The sequence below is a fragment of the Dipodomys spectabilis genome, unplaced genomic scaffold (assembly GCF_019054845.1).
Source record: "Dipodomys spectabilis isolate Male_0828 unplaced genomic scaffold, ASM1905484v1 ptg000136l, whole genome shotgun sequence".
NCBI lineage: Eukaryota > Metazoa > Chordata > Mammalia > Rodentia > Heteromyidae > Dipodomys > Dipodomys spectabilis.
Window position 1 is genome coordinate 25,959 of NW_024870813.1, and position 19,189 is coordinate 45,147.

Sequence of the window (19,189 nt, forward strand, 5' to 3'; positions counted from 1 at the left end):
CTTGAGCGAGAAAGGTAAAGGACAGTGCTCATGTCCTGAGTTCAAACCCCAGTAGAGACACAAAGAAAAAATTAAAAGCCTAGAAAGACTATACTTGTGAACCTCATGGTGTTTCAGATTCTCTGTGACACATTTGCTTGTTGTCAGCTGGATCTTGTCAGTGATCATTGATTCTTGGAAGGACTTATCTGGAAACACAGCAAGCAATCACTTGAATATTTAGACAGTGTCATTTCCATTTCTTGAGTCTGCAGACATCCGGGTGAGTCATCACCCATCTGTAGTAGCTGCTTAGAAGTCTGCCTGCCTTCCTGGGGGCGCCCCCTCACTTCCTCACACCAGGCCAGGCCTGAGTATGTGTCTGCTGATGGATGGGATGAGAGTCCCCATTAATTCCTTCCGGTATCACTGATCATCTTATTGGGAGAGCAATGGAGATGGGTTCCCTAATTCCTATCTTCTTTAGTATGCAAGCGTGTGATTCTTTTTCTCTTCTCTTTTCTCCCCTCCCTCCCTCCCTCCTTCCCTCCCTCCCTCCCTCTCTCTCTCCCTCCCTCCCTCTCTCCCTCCCTCCCTCTCTCCCTCCCTCCCTCCCTCTCTCCCTTCCTTCCTTCCTTCCTTCCTTCCTTCCTTCCTTCCTTCCTTCCTTCCTTCCTTCCTTCCTTCCTTCCTTCCTTCCTTCCTTCCTTCCTTCCTTCCTGGTCCTGGAGCTTGAACTCAGGGCCTGGGCACTGTCCCTGAGCTTTTTTGCTCAAGGCTAGATCTCTACTACTTGAGCCATGGCTCCACTTGTAGATCTTCTGTGGCTTAATGGAGATAAGAGTCTCAAGGACTTTCTTACCAGGCTGGCTTTGAACCACAATCCTCAGATCTCAGCCTCCTGAGTAGCTAGGACGATAGACGTGAGCCACCTGTGAGCTAAGCCTGTGATTCTTCAGGTGACTGCTTGTGTTTCTCCTTGGAGAGGATGCATGCAGACTAGCTAGCAGGCTCTGGTGCTGTCTGTGTGCAGCTTGAGGCCCAGAAAGGTCACTTGTCCAGTGTCTCACGACTATGACAGTGTCCCCGGTCCTTCCCATGTTTTTGTCCTCAGCCAGCAGAAGCCCCCCCACCCCCACCCCACTGGCCAGGGCTGGATGGGTACAGGGGTTCTGAGACAGGAATGGTGGCAGCAGCGGAGCCCCCTGGAGGGAAGACAGTGACCTGTACAGGGAGGGGCGGTGGGCTGTGTGGGACGGAGGCGTGCTCAATGCTAGCACTGAATGAAGATGGAGATAAAATTCTTTAGGAGTGATCTCAACCCCACTAAGTCCCTAGATAAATTAGAGTGTGGGGTGGACTGCGGTGGGGATTAGTGGGTAAGGGTTGAGGAACCAGGTCACTTCTGGGAGTTGAGGGTGAATACAGGGCTCTTCCAGCCAGGAGTCTCAGCTCAGGAGCCCCTGGACAGCTGCTGCTGTTTGGATGGAGTGAGGCTGGTGGGTCAGCCATGTCAGCATCATTCCAGAGCTTGATCTGCCCGGCCAGTGGACACACACCGTGTCCTGTAGCAGGAAGTCTGCCATGGCCATCTGTGTGTGCAGAATGTTCAAAGAGCAGTGCTATCTAACTAGGACTGTTCTGTGAGCCCCTGGAGGAAGGGCTTAGATTCCTGCATTTAGAGACTGGTGCTTGGTAAAAGAAGACAAGGAGGTGCAATCATTCTAAAGCAGTAAGACGAAGCTGGGCAAAGAAATGAAGTCTAATTACTAAGCTGATAATAGAGTTGCAAACCATGGCTTCCTCACCCATGGGCTCATTTTGGCCAGCAGACATGTTTTATTTGGTTTATGAAGTGTGTGTGTGTGTGTGTGTGTGTGTGTCTGTCTGTCTGTCTGTCTGTGTCTGTGTCTGTCTGTATGCCAGCACTAGGGTTTGAACTCAGGGCTCTTGCTTCACTTTTTCAGTCAAGGCTGGTGCTCTACCACTTGAGCCACACCTCCACTTCTAGCTTTGTACTGATTAGGCAGAGATAAGACTCTCATGGACTTTTCTGCCCAACTTGACCTTGAACCAGCTACTTGGTATGAGCTATATGCTATTTTGCCCAGATAAAGGCTAGTTTTAAAAATATTTTTTAGTTAAAAAACTCCTTGTTGGGGCTGGGAAGGTGGCTCAGTGGTAGAGGGCTTGCCTTGCATGCTCAAGGCCCTGGGTTCGATTCCTCAGCACCACATAAGCAAAAAGAAAAAAGCTGGAAGTGGCGCTGTGGCTCAAGTGGTAGAGCGCTAGCCTTGAGCTGAAGAGCTGAGGGACAGCGCCCAGGCCCAGAGTTCAGGCCCCATGACCAGACCCAAAAAAGGAAAAAAAAAAAAAAACTCCTTGTTGTTGTCAGGGACATCTCTTATTAATCATGAACTATATCTGTTTATGATTTTATTTTTTGTTTTAAAGAGTTTTGATTTGTCTTCCTTTCTCCAATGCTGTGGAGAGAAAGTAAAGATTCCCATGGGGCACCTAGGGTATTTCCCAGTTTCTGTTTTTGTTTGGTGCCAGTTCTGGGGCTTAAACTCAGGGCTTATGTGCTGTCCCTGAGCTTTTGTGTTCAAAGCTAGTGCTCTACCACTTGAGCCACAGCTCTACTTCTAGCTTCTTGCGGTTAATTGGGGATAAAAGTTTCACAGACTTTCCTCCTACCTGGGCTGGCTTTCAACTGTGATTTTAAGATCTCAGCTTCTTGAGTAGTAGCTAGGATTACACATATGAGCTACCAGTGCCTGGCATTTCCCCGTTTTGTTTTTTTTTGTTGTTGTTGTTGTTGGAATATCACTGCTTTAGATAAGTCTTTGGACCTGAATAAGATTTTATGCTTGATGGAGGCATTTTGGCATTTTTCTTCCTTGTAGTAGGCTGTTTGCTGTTGCTGTAACAAAATGCCTGAGGGCAGAGCCTTTCTAAAGAAAAGAGGTTTATGTAAGTTATAGGTTTGGAGGCCGAAAGTCCAAGATTGGGTGGCCCCCATCTGTTAGACTTCTATGGGGATCCCTCTGGGCTATGTCACAGCTGATAGCCTCATGACTGAAACATGTGAGAAGGGAAAAAAAATCACCTGACAAGACAAGAAGCCCCAGATTCAGGAACCAAACTTAGGCTTTTATAATAACTCGCTGCCAAGGGAATGGACAGGTTCCAAGAGAATGACATTAATTCCTTCTGAGACATTACTTCTGAAAGGCTCTGAAATTGCCACTCAAGACTGACATTCCAGCACAGGAGTCCTCAGATGGTTATACCCAAGCTACCTTCCTACATCCCTGCTCTGTACCACACCTCTGCCATTCCATGTCACTCTCTTAGCATGAAGTACAACCCTAGGATGTATGGTGTTGCTCCTGGGGTCAGGAGGAATCAAAATGCAGAAGTTTGAGGGGCCCAAGATAGTCCAGCTGCTTCCTGGTCAGGACACTTGGAAGGTGACCTTCGCTTCCGGTGCTGCCTGGGATGGTGACAACAATGACCTTTGCAAATCCTCCTCGCAAGTTGCAGATAAGCCAGGACTAGCATCTAATAGGTGGTCAATAAGCCTGAGAACCTCCCTGTTTTAGTCTGCTTTCTGTTACTATACCAAAGGACCCTGAGACTTGGTAGCTTATAAAGAATTGAAGGTTATTTGGTCTGTGGTTCTGGAGGCTGAGAGTTGGAGCTCAGTACCTAGTAAAGGCCTTGGGCTGCATCATAACATGGCAGACTGAGTGAGTGTGTCAGCTCAGGCCTCTTGTTTTTCTTACTGAATAATTACTTATGCCTTCATGGGGAACTCACCTTGTGACTTCATCCAGTCTTAGCTACCTCCCAAATATGCTTAACATCTAAATTTGCAGATTAAATATCCAGCAGAGGAGCTGCGCATGGGGGCTCATGCCTGTAATCCTAGCTACTCAGGAGACTAAGATGTGATGATCGCAGTTCAAAGCCAGCCTGGGCAGAAAAATCTGTGAGACTCCTATCTCCAAGTAACCACCAAAAAGCCAGAAGTGGAGCTGTGGCTCAAGTGGTAGAGCTCTAGCCTTGAGCAAAAAACAAACAAACAAACAAAAACTTAAGAGACATTGCTGGGGCCTTGAGCTCAAGCCTCAGGAATGACTGGTAATAACCAACCAACCAATCAGTCTCCAACTATCGCTGGTTTGGGGACACATTCAAACCGTAGCATCCCTGTTGCGAAATCCCAGCATCCTAGAGAATCAGACTTTCCAGAAGGAGCTTGGGTAAGCCGGGCTGAATGGGGCAGGGAGACACACAAGGAGGCTGGATCAGGAAGCAGAACCAAGGGTTATCATCTGAACTCAGCCCAGGGCCCAGAAGGGAGTCCAGCGGAGAAGGCTATGATTGATTGGCAGTGTTCCCATTCCCCGCCCCCGCCCCCCACTTCCACAGGAAGAATGTTGGCGAAGCAAAAAGCAGGAGGCTCAAAGTGTCAGCCAGCTGGGACTATCCTGCAGTGAGGGTCCCTACCAAAGAATGTGGGGGCCCAGAAGGCTTTTCTCTTCTGTGAGAAGCTGATCTTCTTTGTCCTGTGAAGAGTCACTTAAGTAGTCTTTTTGGATATGCAAATACAAGACTAGGGTCTCAGGAGTTCGGACATAACAGGAGCTTTTGTGGCTGGAGGTGGTGGGTTTGCTGCTTTATGTTCTTTGGAGTGGTTTGCTGGGGATTGTGTCCTTCTATGGCCAGCAGCAGAGGAGTCATTGGCTGGGAGAATTGAGAAGATGGAAAATTTGGTGTATTGATTTGTGCAAAGAGCCCCCCCCCCCCGCTTTTTTTTTTTTTTTTAAAGATCAACAATGTTTTACAGTTTTTCCTCTCTTCTCTTTAGTTTGTGCCAGTACTGAGGCTTGCACTCAGGACCTCACGCTCTCATTTGGCTTTTTCACTCAAGGCTACTGCTCTACCACTTGAGCCACACTTCCCTTTCTGGCTTTCTTCTTTTGCTGCTCATGGGAAATAACGGTCTCAGATATGTGTGCTTGGGTTGATTTTGAACCTTCGTCCTCATAGCTCAACCTCCTGAATAGCTAGGATTATACAGGCACCAATGCAGGGCTTTAGACCCACACAGAATCAGGAGTGGGACAAAAGTGTATTTTTTTCTAAAGGCAGTACCTCTGGAGTGCTCTAGTCTGTGATTACCTGCCCCCTTCCCTCAGGGCCCTCAAGAAATTGAAGCCCTGGGGTACACCTCAATACCACCTCAGTACTATCTAGTACTGAGTACCTGGGGAATGAGGGATGACAGTATTCCAGGAGTTAGGTAATAGGAGAGCTGGGTGTGACAGGGCCTTCTTGGTTGACATACCCCCTGGAAATGGGGGAAGGGACATTTGGAGGAGGTTGTATATTCCTCCTCCACTCCACGCAGAGATGGCAAGGCTGGAGAGGTCCGGCAGCCCAGTCCCTCCCCTTGAAAGGGGTTGCCCTGCAGCCTCCAGCAGCCCACCTCTGAAGTGCTATTATCTCCCTGCAACCCCAAGGTCAGCTTGGAAGGAACCCACCCTGTGCCCTTCATCCCTGACACCCCTATCTAGCTGAGACCTTTCCAGACTGAATGGAATGCCGAGACATTCTTCGAAGGTAAGACCTTGAAGAATCACAGTTACTGTGGCAAAATCCCAAGGGAAGAGGGGCTTCACCCGCCCACTTGCATCTGTGCTTTGAAAACACAGACAAGGCAGCCGCTGCTAGGCAGCCTGCTAAGCCTCCGACAGGACGAACTTGACCTAGACATTGTGGCTGAAGGATGCCTTGCACCTTTCCCATACGGACACTAGGTGGCAGCAGCAAGTATGGTATGCCTCCCGTGTTAACTGACCTTGCAGGTCCCGGTCCACGAGGCCACTCCCTTGCTCACCCCTGCCACAGATCTGCCAAGAAAGGAAAAGTGGGTACTGGGCATTGCCCATGTACCATTGTCAGCTTCACGGCTGATGCTCCCAGCCCCGGGGATCTGCAGTCCCAGTCTGATGGTCTTTTAACATGGTGAGCAATTGGGACAGCTTTGGAGTCAGGCTCAGTCAAGGCAGGGTGGTCCCAGTGGACACACTTGGGCATCAGATGCCCCTACTGCCCCTGCAGGCCTCCCTGATCCCTCTTTTTGCTCTGTGGAAATGCAGAGCACACGGATGAGGACACTAAGGTCCCAGAAGGAGCCCCTGCATGAACACTAACATACCATTCTGCCTTGCCCCTTCCTTCACCGTTACTTACGGGGAGTGGAGTGGCCTGAACCACTAAGGTCACAGAACTACTTGTTACAGCAGCAAGCCTAGTCATGTCCCTCTCTCTTTTAAAAAATGTTTAATCTTTTAGGGTTTTTGTTTTTGTTTTTGTACCAGACCTGGGGCTTAAACTCAGGGCGTGGGTACTGTCCCAGAGCTTTATTGTTCAAGGCTAGCACTCTACCATTTGAACCACAACTCCACTTCTGACTTTTTGGTGGTTAATTGGAGATAAGAGTCTCACAGACTTTCCTTTCCCTAGCTGGCTTTAAACTGTGGTCCTCAGATCTTAGCCTCCTGAGCAGCTCGGATTCTAGGCGTGAGCCTCCTGTGCCCAGTGCTAGTCATCTCTTTCATGAACCAGTTTCCTTCTTTGTACATGAGTAAGGGACACAGAGTTAACACATTAGTAAACTTGTAGGGGCTAGCACATAGCCAGACCCCCTGGAATCACCAACGTGCCTTTATGGGGAGGCTGTAGCAGCAGCCACAGTGAATACTAGGTGCCTTAAGCAGGCCCAGCCCCAGACAGGCCTGGTTCATGGTAGGTTGCATGGGAGTGTGTGTGTGTGTGTATGTGTGTGTGTGTGTGTGTGTGTGTGTATGTGTGTGTGTGTGTCTGTGTGTCTGTGTCTGTGTCTATGTATCAGTGTGTATGTTTATGTGTGTGTGCACGCACACATTCACATGCCAGTTCTGGGGCTTGAACTCAGGGCACTGTCCTTTAGCTTTCTCAATCAAGGCTGGCCCTCTACCGTTTGAGCCATAGCTCTACTTCTGCCATTTTGCTCATTAATTGGAGATAAGAGTCAAATGGACTTTCCTGCCTGGGCTGGCTTTGAACTGTGATCTTAGATCTCAGCTTCCATTGTAGCTAGGAGGCATGAACCACCAGAGCCTGGCTTTTGCACAGCCTTTGTAGGTGGGATGTGTATAACTTCAGAGATACTTGCTAGGCGTCTGGAAAGACTCAGACAGCGGGGGACTGTCATATTGGTGCCAGACACTTCGCTTGGGGTTCTGCTCTCCTGCTTATTAGCTGTGGGGCCTCAAGTAAGCCACTTAATCCCTTTGTGCCTTCGTTTCCCCATCTGTAGAACAGGTGGTGATAGAATTCTCATAAGAATGAACGAGGTCATCTATATAGAATGCTTAGAACAGTGCTTGGCATACAGTAGGCACATAAGATGTGTTACTCTGTGTGTGCATATGTGTGTGCATACAGGGTACTCCAGTGCCAAGGTCTGAACTCAAGGCCTTGTGCTCTTGCTTAGCTATTTTTTTTTTTTTGAAAATCAATTTCTGGCTTTTTTGGTGGCTAATTGGAGATAAGAATATCACATGCTTTTCTGCCTGGGCTGGCTTTGAACCATGATCCTCAGATCTTAGCTTCCTAATTAGCTAGAATTCCAGGTGTGAACCACCCGAGCTGGGCTTATGTGCTTTCATGTGTATTTGCGTGTATCTCTTCAGAGTCACCTGGAAATGCCTTGCCTGCACCTGTCTGTCGTGGGCAGGAAAAGGCCTTTAGTTCTCACTCTGGTAAACACCCCTCTTTCCCAGGCAGCATTTGTCCATTGGTCCTGGGGTTGGGGGAGAAAGGAAAGAAAAGCAGAAAGAGCAGGTGGGGGCAGGGGTATATGTAGGGCAGGGGGTGAGACTTGGGACTAGGACAATGGGTTTTGTAAAATCTCTCCCTGGGCAGTCTGGCCAAGTTCAATGGCTTCAGGCCACATGAACTGCAAGAAAAATGTAGCCCAGGAATTTCTCTGCAGCCATTCCCCCCTTGTGTTTCTCTGTGGGAATTTGGAGCTGCAGACACATTCCTTCCACCAGCAGCATCCACTGTGGCGGAAGCTCTTGGCAGCTGGGCCCTGGCTGGCCCCGCCCCTCCACCCCGCTGCCCCTCCCAGGAGTGGGCACTGGCCATGTGCTGGCCCTGAGCTCTGGCCAGCGGCGCATACCTCACAGCCTGCTGTCAGGGCCTCAGGGCCAGTGCCTCTGGAAAGCTAGGTGGTCCAGGCTGGTCGTCCACTGCCTCCTCCCACTCTGTCACTTGGCAGCAGAGAACATCTTAGGCAGAATTCCTGTCATCTCGGGGATGACCATTTGTCTGTTTTTCAAAAACAATTACATCTTAGCTTAAGAGGAAACCCTTTCCCAAGTATCCCAAAATTCTTTCCAAACTGTGCAAACTACAATCCACATTGCCATCTTTTGTTTTTGTTTTTGTATCCGTCTTAGGGCTTGAACTCCTAGGTGCTGTCCCTGAGCTTCTGTGCTTAAGCCTAGTGCTCTAACACTTTAAGCCACAGCTCCATTTCTGGCTTTTTGGTTATTGAAGAGTCTCATAGACCTCCTACCCAAGCTGGCTGTGATGTACATGCTCAGATCTGAGTCTCCTGAGTAGCTAGGATTACAGGCGTGAGCCACCAGCGCCTGGCTTCTTATTTGTATTCTTGATGGTGGCCATTCTAATGAGGTGAGATGGAATTCCAGTGTTGTTTTGATCTGCAGGGGATTTTTTTTTTTGAAATGCAGTGATGTTAAACATGTGTCTGTTGACCATTTTTACTTCTGAGAAGTCTCTATTCATCTCATTTTCCCATCTATTAATTGGGTTGTTGATTCCTTGAGGGTTTAGTTTCTTGAGCTCTTTGCATATTAAGGATATTGGGTCATTATCTGACTTAGCTGGCAAAGATTTTCTCCCATTCTTCAGGCTCTCTTTTAGCTTGTTAATTATGTCCTTTGCCATGCAGAAACTTCTTAGCTTGATTCAATCCCACTTGTCAATTCTCTCTCTCTCTCTCTCTCTCTCTGCTTCATTGTTTTTTTTTGTGTGTGTGTGTAGGCTTTTTTTTGGGGGGGTGCTCGTTTTAGGGCTTGAACTCAGGGCATGGGCACTGACCCCGACTGTGCTCAAAGCTAGTGCTCCACTTCCTTTTTGCATTTCCTCCATCCAGTGGTTAACTGGAAATAAGACTGTGTCAGATTTTTCTGGCAGGCTGGCTTTGAATCCTCAGACCTCTGCTTCCTAATTAGCTGGGATTACAGGCTTGAGTCACAGTGCCCAACTGTGTATGAAGTTTCATTGAAACATAGACACACCCATTTATTTATGCAGTTCCTGTGGCTGCATGGGTAGAGTTGAGTTGCAATGGAAATACCTTTATTATCTGCCCCTTACAAAAACCGCTTAATCCTTTTTTTTTTTTCTGCCAGTCCTGGGGCTTGAACTCAGGGCCTGGGCACTGTCCCTGAGCTTCTTTTTGCTCAAGTCAAGCACTCTCCCACTTGAACCACAGTGTCACTTCGGCTTTTCCTGTATATGTGGTACTGAGGAATCGAACCCAGGGCTTCATGCATGCTAGGCAAGCACTCTATCACTGAGCCACATTCCCAGCCTGTTTCTTCTTTTTGTGAAATTACATCAATGGCTTGAAAATTTTTATTTAACTTCAGCAAATATTGGGAATAGAAAAATGAATTCTGCATAATTTCATAGATCTTCCAATTTCCACTAACATATTTATCATTCAGTGGCTAAACAGTTATAATGCTATGAACATTTACCACAATGTTTGTGCTGAAATAGAAAACATGCAGAGAGAGACAGGAAAATATTACTTATAACAGCATTATTACAACATATTTGCTTTAAAATTCCAAAGTGGATTTTTATCACGTCAAAAGATATACAGTGCGGGGCGCCAGTGGCTCACGCCTGTAATCCTAGCTATTGAGGAGGCTGAGGTCTGAGGATCACGGTTCAAAGCCAGCTGGGGCAGGAAAGTCTGTGAAACTCTTATCTCCAATAAACCACTAGAAAACTGGAAGTGGTGCTGTGGCTCAAGTGGTAGACCGCTGGCCTTGAGCTGAAGAGCTGAGGGACAGCGCCCAGGCCCAGAGTTCAAGCCCCATGACCAACCAAAAAAAAAAAAAAGACATACAGCATTTCCATTATATTTGCAAATTTAACCTTGCATGTCTTTTAAAATCTTTAAAAAAAATTAAGCAATCTAAAAACCACTTAGCCAAGTTGTAAGTCTACATGATGGAGTACTATCAGCTCCAGAATAAACTTCGCTGAAGAAGGTGACTGTAAACACTCATTATTTTACAACATGCGTAGACTCTACTGACCTGCCTTCTTCTCAGCTACATAGCATTCCTGCTGTTGTGCTTTACTACAGTTAGGAAGAGCCACGGAGATCCATGAGCGGCAGGAAGACCCAGCCCGCTTCTTAACTCTTGCTTGAACTACGTTTGGAAATAAGCTAAATAAGCTAAATGGGAGTGAGAAATTCTCATGTGTGCTGGGGTATAGTGGTCGAGCACTTTGTGCAAGGCTCTGGATTCCATCCCCAGTACCACACGGAAAAAAAAGAAAATAAGTAGTTTTTGTGGGCTTTGTACAATAGTTTCATTAAGTAACAAGAATGAATTGTACACTTCAAAAAGCTAGAAGGAGCTAGAAGCTAGTAGCTCGCACCTGTAACCCTAGCTACTCAGGAGGCTGATATCTAAGGATCATGGTTGGACATAAGCCTGAAGATGTAGGTTCAAAGCCAGGCCAGGCAGGAAAGTCCATGAGACTTTCCAATTAACCAGTGAAAAGCTAGGAGGGGAGCTGTGGCTTAAGTGGTAGAACACCAGCCTTCAGCAAAAAAAGCCAAGGGTGAGTGAGAGGAAGGTCATGAATTCAGGTCCCAGTGTTGGCATGCATGCATACACAAATACACCTCCCCCCCCCCAAACACACACACACTGGGATGGGGGATTGGCCACCGCATGAACTATGAGGTGTGTTAATAATACACAGAGGCCCTTCCAGTTCCAGAATGTGAGTGTATGGTGGGTTTGCAGAAACTCTTAAGCCCAGCTGAAAGCCATGACAGGAGGGGAAGGGAGAGTTGTGGCCCAGGGAAGACCCTCCCCACCAAGAGCAGGTGGGCAATGGCTGGTAGGTAAGGAGGCGGTGGCCTGTGGCTTTGGACTGCCCAGATTCATCAAGATACTCTTTGGATTTTTTTTTGTATGTATGCAAGTCCTGGGGCTTGAACTCAGAACCTGGGCACTGTCCCTGAGTTTTGATGTTCAAGCTAGTGCTCTACCAGTTGAGTCACAGCTCCACTTCTGGCCTTGTGGGTGTTTAATTGGTGATAAGATTTTCATGGACTTTCCTGCCTAGGCTGGCTTTAAACTGCAGTCCTCAGATCTCAGCCTTCTCAGTAGCTAGGATTATAGGCATGAGCCATTGATGCTAGGCTTTATAAACAGACTTTTATCACCTACAAACTAGGTGACCTTGAGTGTTCCACCTCCTGCTCAGACCCTTCCTCCCTTCCTCCCTCTCTCCCTTCCTTCTCTTCTTTTCCCCTTTCCCCTTCCCTCCTTCCTTCTTTTCTTTTTCCTTTTGCCAGTCCTGGGGCTTGAACTCAGGGCCTGAGCACTGTCCCTGAGCTTCTTTTGCTCAAGGCTAGCACTCTACCACTTGAGCCACAGCGCCACTTCTGACTGTTTTTGTCTATGTGGTACTGAGGAATCAAACCTAGGGCTTCATTCATGCTAGGCAAGTGCTCTACCATTAAGCCACATTCTCAGCCCTTCCTTCCTTCTTTCTTTCTTGAGGTATTGGGATTTGAACTCTGGCCTCTTGCTTTCCAGGCAGGCCCTCTACAACTTGAGCCACACCCCCAATCCTTTGGGCTTTCATTTGTTTTTCAGATAAAGTGTCATACTTTTTGCTCCTGGGCAGGCCTTGGACTGAGATCCTCCTGTCTCTGCCTCCAATGTAACTGAGCTGACATACCTTCACCACCATGCTCTGTGGATTTGTTGAGATGATTTTGATGACTTTTTGCCCTGGCTGTTCTCGAACCATGGTTCTCCTAACTTTGCCTCCTGACTCACTGGGATCACAGGTGTGTAGGGTATACCATCATGCTTAGTGGATTGTGTTTTTTCCGTCAGAAGTCTCCATATATGTGTTTTAGACTCACTGATCATCTAATCCATCACCACTTTCCCTGAAAGGTATTTAATCATAGTCTTTGAGAACACAAGATGGGCTGAGTTCCCTTCTGAACTCAGCCACTAATTAGCTCTGCTACCTCCTACAAATTACTCGACCTCTCTGTGCATCATTGCCCTCTGGAGGACATTAAAGTGGAAATAACAATGAAAGGCTTGCACGGGGCTGTTGTGAATTCAAAGTGAATGTGTACCTGTTAGGCTTGTGGCCTGGCACATGGCCAAAGCGGGCAATGTTAGCCACGAGTGCCACAGGTATACTTTCTGTTTCAGTGACCTGTTTGGTACCTCCTAACAACTAGCCCAAAGGTGGGGGTTTTTCTCTATCTTCTCGCTGCCCAGTGTTGTGGATGGGAACAATTCTGTGTGTGTGTGTGTATACATGTGTGCATGTATGTGCATGTGTGCTTGCATGCCAGAAATGAAGCTTGAAGTCAGGGCCTGGATACACTTAATTTTGTTTTGTTTTGCCAGTTTTGAAGTTAGGGCTTGGGCACTGTTCCTGAGCTTCTTTGGCTCAAGGGTAGCACTTTACCACTTGAGCCAAAGCACCACTTCCAGGTTTTTCTGTTTATGGGGCACTGAGGAATTGAACCAGGCTTCATGCATGCTAGGCAAGCACTCTACCACTGAGCCACATTCCCAGCCTGCTTAGTTTTTATTTATTTATTTGTTTATTTATTTATTTTTTGGGTCCAGTCGTGGGGCCTGAACTCTGGGCCTGGGTGCTGTCCCTCAGCTCTTCAGCTCAAGACTAGCGCTCTACCACTTGAGCCACAGCGCCACTTCCGGCTTTTTTTTCTTTTTGCTTCTGTGATGCTGGGGAATAGAACCCAGGGCCTCATGCATGCAAGGCAAGTGCACTACCACTGAGCCACCTTCCCAGCCCCCTTTTTTAAATTTTTTTATTCAAGGCTGGTGCTCTACCATTTGAGTCACAGCTCTACTTTCTGGCTTTTTGCTCATTAATTGGACCTAGCAGTTTCACAGGCTTTCCTGCTGAGCCTGGCTTTGAACCATGATCCTTAGATCTCAGCCTCCTGAAGAGCTAGACTTACAAGGTTTCTTGCAATATGGTAGACTCAGGCTGGTTTCATGATTCACTGTGGGTGGCTTCTCTGAAGATGAAGTTGAAGCTGCTAAGCCTTCTTAGGGTGTAGGCTCATGAGTGACCAGAGTCATCGGCCCCCAAAGCTACACCTGTTGGTCACATGGGCCTTGTTTTCCTCCAGCCAGCCTGGGGCTACATTCACACCCTGAAGTTGGCCCTGGGTGTCCAGGGAGGGACAATCCAGATTCCTGCCAAAGAGCTATGAACATCAAGTTTTGGGGCTCTTAAGTGTTCCCTGGATGGGCTGGGGCACATTAGGGGCTCAGCTTCCAGGTTGCTGTTCAACAAGCTACCATTTTAGAAAGAGCCTCTTCTACAAAGACTCCTGCATGCTCATCTTCGTGTCTTCTGGGGCAATGGATGAAGCTGCTGGAGGGGAAGTCAGGGGCCACCCAGCCCTGTGCAGCCCTCCTCCAGAGCCCTCTGTGCCCACTAGCTGCCTTCCCCACCTCGCCCCTCCCCTGGGATAGGTGGCCCTGGATGAATGCCCCAACAATTCCCACCTCTCCCTTCTGGGGTGGGGTGGCTTGAGCTCGGCTAGAGCTTCGCAGTTCTGAATGGTCTCATGTATTTGGTCAATTCTAGATAGGATTAGGGTCATGAGCAATGAGAGGTTCAGGAAATCTGATTTTTCAAGCAAATTCCATCCTTATTCTTTCTCAGGTGTAGCCCAAGGTTCTAGACCAGACATGGGAAATATCATTCACCCATCATCCATCCATCCACCCACCCAACCAGCCATCCATCCATCCACTTGTCTATCCACATCTATCCATCTATCCACCCATCATCCATCTATCCATTCACTACTTATCTACACACATTCATACATTCTCCCACTTATCCATACCCATCCATCCATTGATTGATCCATTCACCCACCTACCTGTCTATCCACATCTATCCATCTACCCATCCGTCAGTCCATCCATCCACCCATCTAGCTAGCCAGCCACCCAGCCAGCCTACAGCCTGTCTATCCATCCATCCATCCATCCATCCATCCATCCATCCATCCATCCATCTACCCATCCATCCATCCATCCATCCATCCATCCATCCGTCCATTCACCTATCTACCCACATCTAACCATCCATCCACTCACTTACTTATCCACATACATGCATCCATCCATCATCCACCTGACCATTCCTCCTTGCTTTGTCCCATCTCACCTCATTGACCTAGGGCTGCTCTCTTTACCTTTTTCCTGAACTTGGCTCTTCTTCCCCCTTCCTGTGGTTCAGTGGGGGTACTAATGTGTGTGACTTCTTGGCACCTGGTGGGATCACATAGGCAATATTATTTGAGGAAGAGATGCAACAGGAAAACACACACACACACACACACACACACACACACACACAATGTATAATAGGGAATTGAAAATGTGTGAAATCAGCAGGTGCCAGTGGCTCACCCCTGGAACCCTAGCTACTTAGGAAGCTGTCTCCTATCTGAGGATCGAGGTTCAAAGTCAGCCTGGGCAAGAAAGTCCTTAAGACTCTTTATCTCCATTTAACCACTAACAGGTGAGAAGTGGAGTTATGGCTCAATTGGTAGCGTGCTAGCCTTGAGCAAAACACAAAGCTCAGGGACAGTGCCCAGGCCTTGAGTTCAAGCCCCAGGACCAGCACCAAGAAAAAAAAAAGTGTGAAACCATAAGGCAAAATTACTAGAAGGTTTTGCCTTCCTGTCTGTCTGGAGAACTGCCCTGGGATTTGCTTTCAAAAAAGCCAATGTGAAGAGTTGAGCATCCCAAAATACATTTGAACGGCTCGGTGGAGACGTTGGCTGTCTATAATAGGCTCGTTTGAAAAAACAAGCCGTCCAGCAATGGCTGGTGCAATGTTTTCTTTTAAATCTCGCTTCCCAAATGTCAGACTTGGCTTTGGCGGTTGCACCCTGCGGGGAGGGGGGGTTCCCCCTCAGAGGATGCGCTCCCCCCTCCACTCCAGTGTGCTACTCAAGCCTGCCCTTCCCGCCTCATTGCGGCTGCAGTGACTAAGTGATCTTGCCCGGTACTCTGTTTGAAAGGACTTGGCATCAGCCAAGTCTCTTTTTCTTTCTGTTACTCTCTTTGTCACTTTTCCTCCTTCCATGTCCTGAAGTTTTCTTTCCTGACCTGCAGCAAGAAACGGGTATCTGCCCAGGCCTCAGCCTGATGGTTTTAGGGAAGTCGGTGGGGAGGGAAGCAGATCAGCCTCACCCGTGTTAATCTCCCTTTGAATGAAGCCAAACCCCTGGGAAAACCTCTTTCCAGCTCTCAAGTGTGCAGGCCTCCGGCTTTAATTGAACTTTTCAGCTCTCAGCCTCTGCCTTCCAGCCAAGCCCTACCTCCCTCGAGTGGACCCCAGACCACTTCTGCTCTGGAGCTGGGGGCTGGGATCTGATGAGGGCTGAGGGGTGCAGGAATCCCAGTTTATCCAAAAACCACAGCCAGGATTAGGAGCAGCTTGGAGAAATAACTTCCTATTAAGAACCCTGTGGGGAGTAGGAAGAGGAGGGAGGGAGAGCAAGGGGGAGGGTAGTGTTTGCCCAGGCCCTATTTACACCCACCACCCAAACAAAAAACATGAAGAGATCTGGAGGCCTGACACAAGTACTAAGCACGTGCCAAGCTCAAACAGGACTACCATTAAAACAGAAGAAGAACAGCAAAGGTAAAGAGTGGTCTGCCAGTGGGGTGCCAGTGGCTCATGCCAGCAACCCTAGATACTCAGGAGGCTGAGATCTGATGATCAGGGTTCAAAGCCAGCCTGGGCAGAAAAGTCTAGGAGACTCATCTCCAGTTAACCAGTAAAAAGGTGGAAGTGGAGCTGTGGCTTAGGTGGTAGGGCACTAGCATTAAGCAGAAAAAGACAAGGGACAGCACCCAGGCCCTGAGTTCAAGCCCCAGTACTAGCACAAACAGAGCTCTCTGCCTCTTAAAATATGAGAACGTTGGGTGCCATTAGCTCCTGCCTGTAATTCTAGCTACTCAGGAGGCTGAGATCTGAGGATTGAGGTTCAAAGCCAGCCCAGACAGGAAAGTCTGTGAGATTCTTATCTCCAGTAAACCACCAGAAACCTGGAAGTGGTGCTGTGGCTCAAGTGGTAGAGCACTCGCTTTGAGCTGAAGAGCTTAGGGACAGCGCCCAGGTCCAGAATTCAAGCTCCATGACCAACAAAAAGAAGAGAGAAAAACATAATTTCTCTCATTTGTTTACATAACATATGAACATGTCTTCCTTGAAAGTACAAAATTAATCACTATAATAAAGCCAAAATTGCCAGGCGCTGGTAGCTCACGCCTGAAATCCTAGCTGCTCAGGAGGCTGAGATATGAAGATCATGTTTGAAGACAGCTGGAGCAGAAAAGTCCCTGTGAGATTCTTATCTCCAATTAATCCCCAATTAATCTCAAAAACCAGAAGTGGAGCTGTGGCTCAAAGTGGTAGAGTGCTAGTCTTGAGCAAAAAAAATCAGGGACAGCACGTTGGCCCTGAGTTCCAGTCCTGTGACCAACAGTAAAAGCCAAAAAGTCTTAGGAGACTGAGATCCAAAGGATTACAGTTTGAGAGCAGCCAGGATCAGGAAAGTTTACTAGATTCTATCTCCAAAATAACCAGCAAAAATCAGGGATGGAAATATGGCTTAAGTAGTGGAGCACCAGCCAGGCAAGTGTAAGGTCTTGAGTCCAAATAAAGTCTCTGGACATTCATTTTGCCCAGTTCTTTTCTCCCACCCCTCCCCCAGAGAAGGACCCACTGCTACTTTCCTATGTATTTCCAGCCCCAGGTGCCTAGAACCTGGCCAGAGAATGATATTACCCCAGGGCAATATTCTATGGCACGTATCTTCACGTGAGTGCTAAGTCCATGTAAGTCTAAATGCTCAGCCCTAGTTCCTTCCTTTGTAATGACTGTGTATTTGATCATTCCTTTACTCATTTGGATTTGGTGGTTCCAGTGTTTTGCGTGCAGGGAAAATCCCTACACAGCTGTCCTGGGCACGTGTCTCCTGTGGGGTGCACGGGGAGAAATGGAGTCCATGCATCCCAGGGTGTTAAAATGTAGAATGGTTTAGTGTGTGTGTGTGTGTGTGTGTGTGTGTGTGTGTGTGTGTGTGTGTGTATACTGGTATGAGGGCTTGAACTCAGGGACTGGGCTGATCCTTAGCATTTTTGATCAAAGCTGGTGCTCTGCCACTTGAGTCACACCTCCATGTCTGGCTTTTTACTGGGTAATTGGAGATAAGAATCTCATGATTTATAAAAGATTCATAAGAGTCTCATGATTGTCCTGCTCTGGCTGACTTCGAACTAGGATCCTCAGATCCCAGGCTTCTGAGTGGCTAGAATTACAGGCATTATCGCACTGGTACCTATAGTGTTTTAGTCTTAATACCTAGCACCCTTGCTGTCTTTCGGAGTGATTACACCTAGTACCCCGTCCCGTTAAAAGGATCTACCCACTGAGGCCACCGGAAGCTGGTAGTTTGCCTCTTCAAGTACTAAGCAACACACAGGTTGTGCTAGTAGTTAGTTTATATCAGCTCATTTCGTCCCGGCAGCCAACCTGCGCGCGAGCCTCCTGCGTCCTGTTCGTAGACCAGTAGGTCGACTGCGATCAGACCTTCCGCTTCAATGGTGCTGTGGGGACTTGAGGATGAGGGAAGAGCTTCAGGAGTGTGTGTGCGACCTACCCACGGGGGTCCCTAGCTAGCCTAGCCGGCTTGGTGGCGCGCTCTCTTTCCTGTGGGACTCGGTTCGGGTGAGCTGGGCAGAGCGAGCCCCAGGGTCTCGGGCGGGCGGGCGGCGCCTCCGCCCCCGGCCCGGGCCCCGGCCCCGGCCCCAGGCCCCGGAGGACCAGGGAGGAGGGGCCCGGCCTGGGCCGCCGCGCCCCCTGGCGGCCTCTCGCGGGAGCGCGACCGGGAGTCCCGGGCCGAGTAGCGGGGCCGTGGGGAGGGCGCGACGAGCGGGCGCAAGGAGCCGGCGCGGGGGCGCCCGGCGGCGCGGCCGACGCGGAGATAAAAGCGAGCGGGCGGCGCGCTCTCGGCGTTCCGCAGTTGATTAGCGCGTCTGCTGGGGGCCGGCGCCCGCCCCGCCCCGGCTGACCGCGCCGCCCCGCGCTCCGCGGGCGGGAAGCGGCCATGGGGCTGTGCTGCTGCAAGCGCTGGCGAGGACACCTGCGAGCGCCCCCAGGTAACCGCGCACGTGCGCCCCCGGCCCGCCGCCCCCCCCCGGGCGGCCTGCACCTGCCCCGGCCTCGGACGGGACCGCGCCGGCGGCTGCTCCCCGGGACCCCCTCACTTTGAGGGGGGCTCCCCTTAGCGCGGGCGCGCGTCCTGCGGGCTCCCCTTGGCTGGGGCGGGCGCTTCGGGGCTCCGAGGGGGATCGGGCCTCGGGGGGAGGTGGGGAGCACGAACTGTGGGTCCGCCGGGGCCACGGCCAGGGCCAGGGCCCCCGGATCTCCGCGCGCCCGCCGGCCGCGCAGCGAGCGGGGCCCGCGCCGTCCCTGCGGTTCATCCGCCCCCGAGGGGAGACGCCGTCCGTCCCCGCTCCCGCGCGCCGGCTCGCGGCTGGGACCGAGGCTCCGGCTCGAGAGTTTCCCGAAGTTGCTGCCGACCGGCGGGCGGGCTGCGCGGGGAACGCGCTCGGCCGTCCTGGAGAGCGCCCGACGATCCCAGTGCGCCCGCCCGGGACGGGCCCCGGCCTCCTCCCGAGCGGCCCCACCGCGCAGCTTAACCCTCGCCTCGCCGAAAACACAGCTGGCGCCTCCTTTTATTTAAAGTGTCCTGGTGTTG

At 49.7% G+C, this 19,189-nt stretch overlaps 1 protein-coding gene across 2 annotated transcripts in view; it reads left to right on the forward strand.

Moving 5' to 3' along the window:
- LOC122116490 (rho GTPase-activating protein 22-like) overlaps window positions 1–19,189 on the forward strand; it is a 100,478-nt gene that overhangs the window by 25,574 nt on the left and 55,715 nt on the right. The window contains exon 1 of one of the 2 annotated variants that reach the window (XM_042690147.1): window positions 18,536–18,587. The exons of the other annotated variant lie outside the window; for it this stretch is intronic. Within the exon in view, the coding sequence (XP_042546081.1) occupies window positions 18,536–18,587 (52 nt within the window). Of the gene's footprint in view, window positions 1–18,535; window positions 18,588–19,189 lie in introns of those variants that run through there. 2 annotated transcript variants of the gene reach the window in all.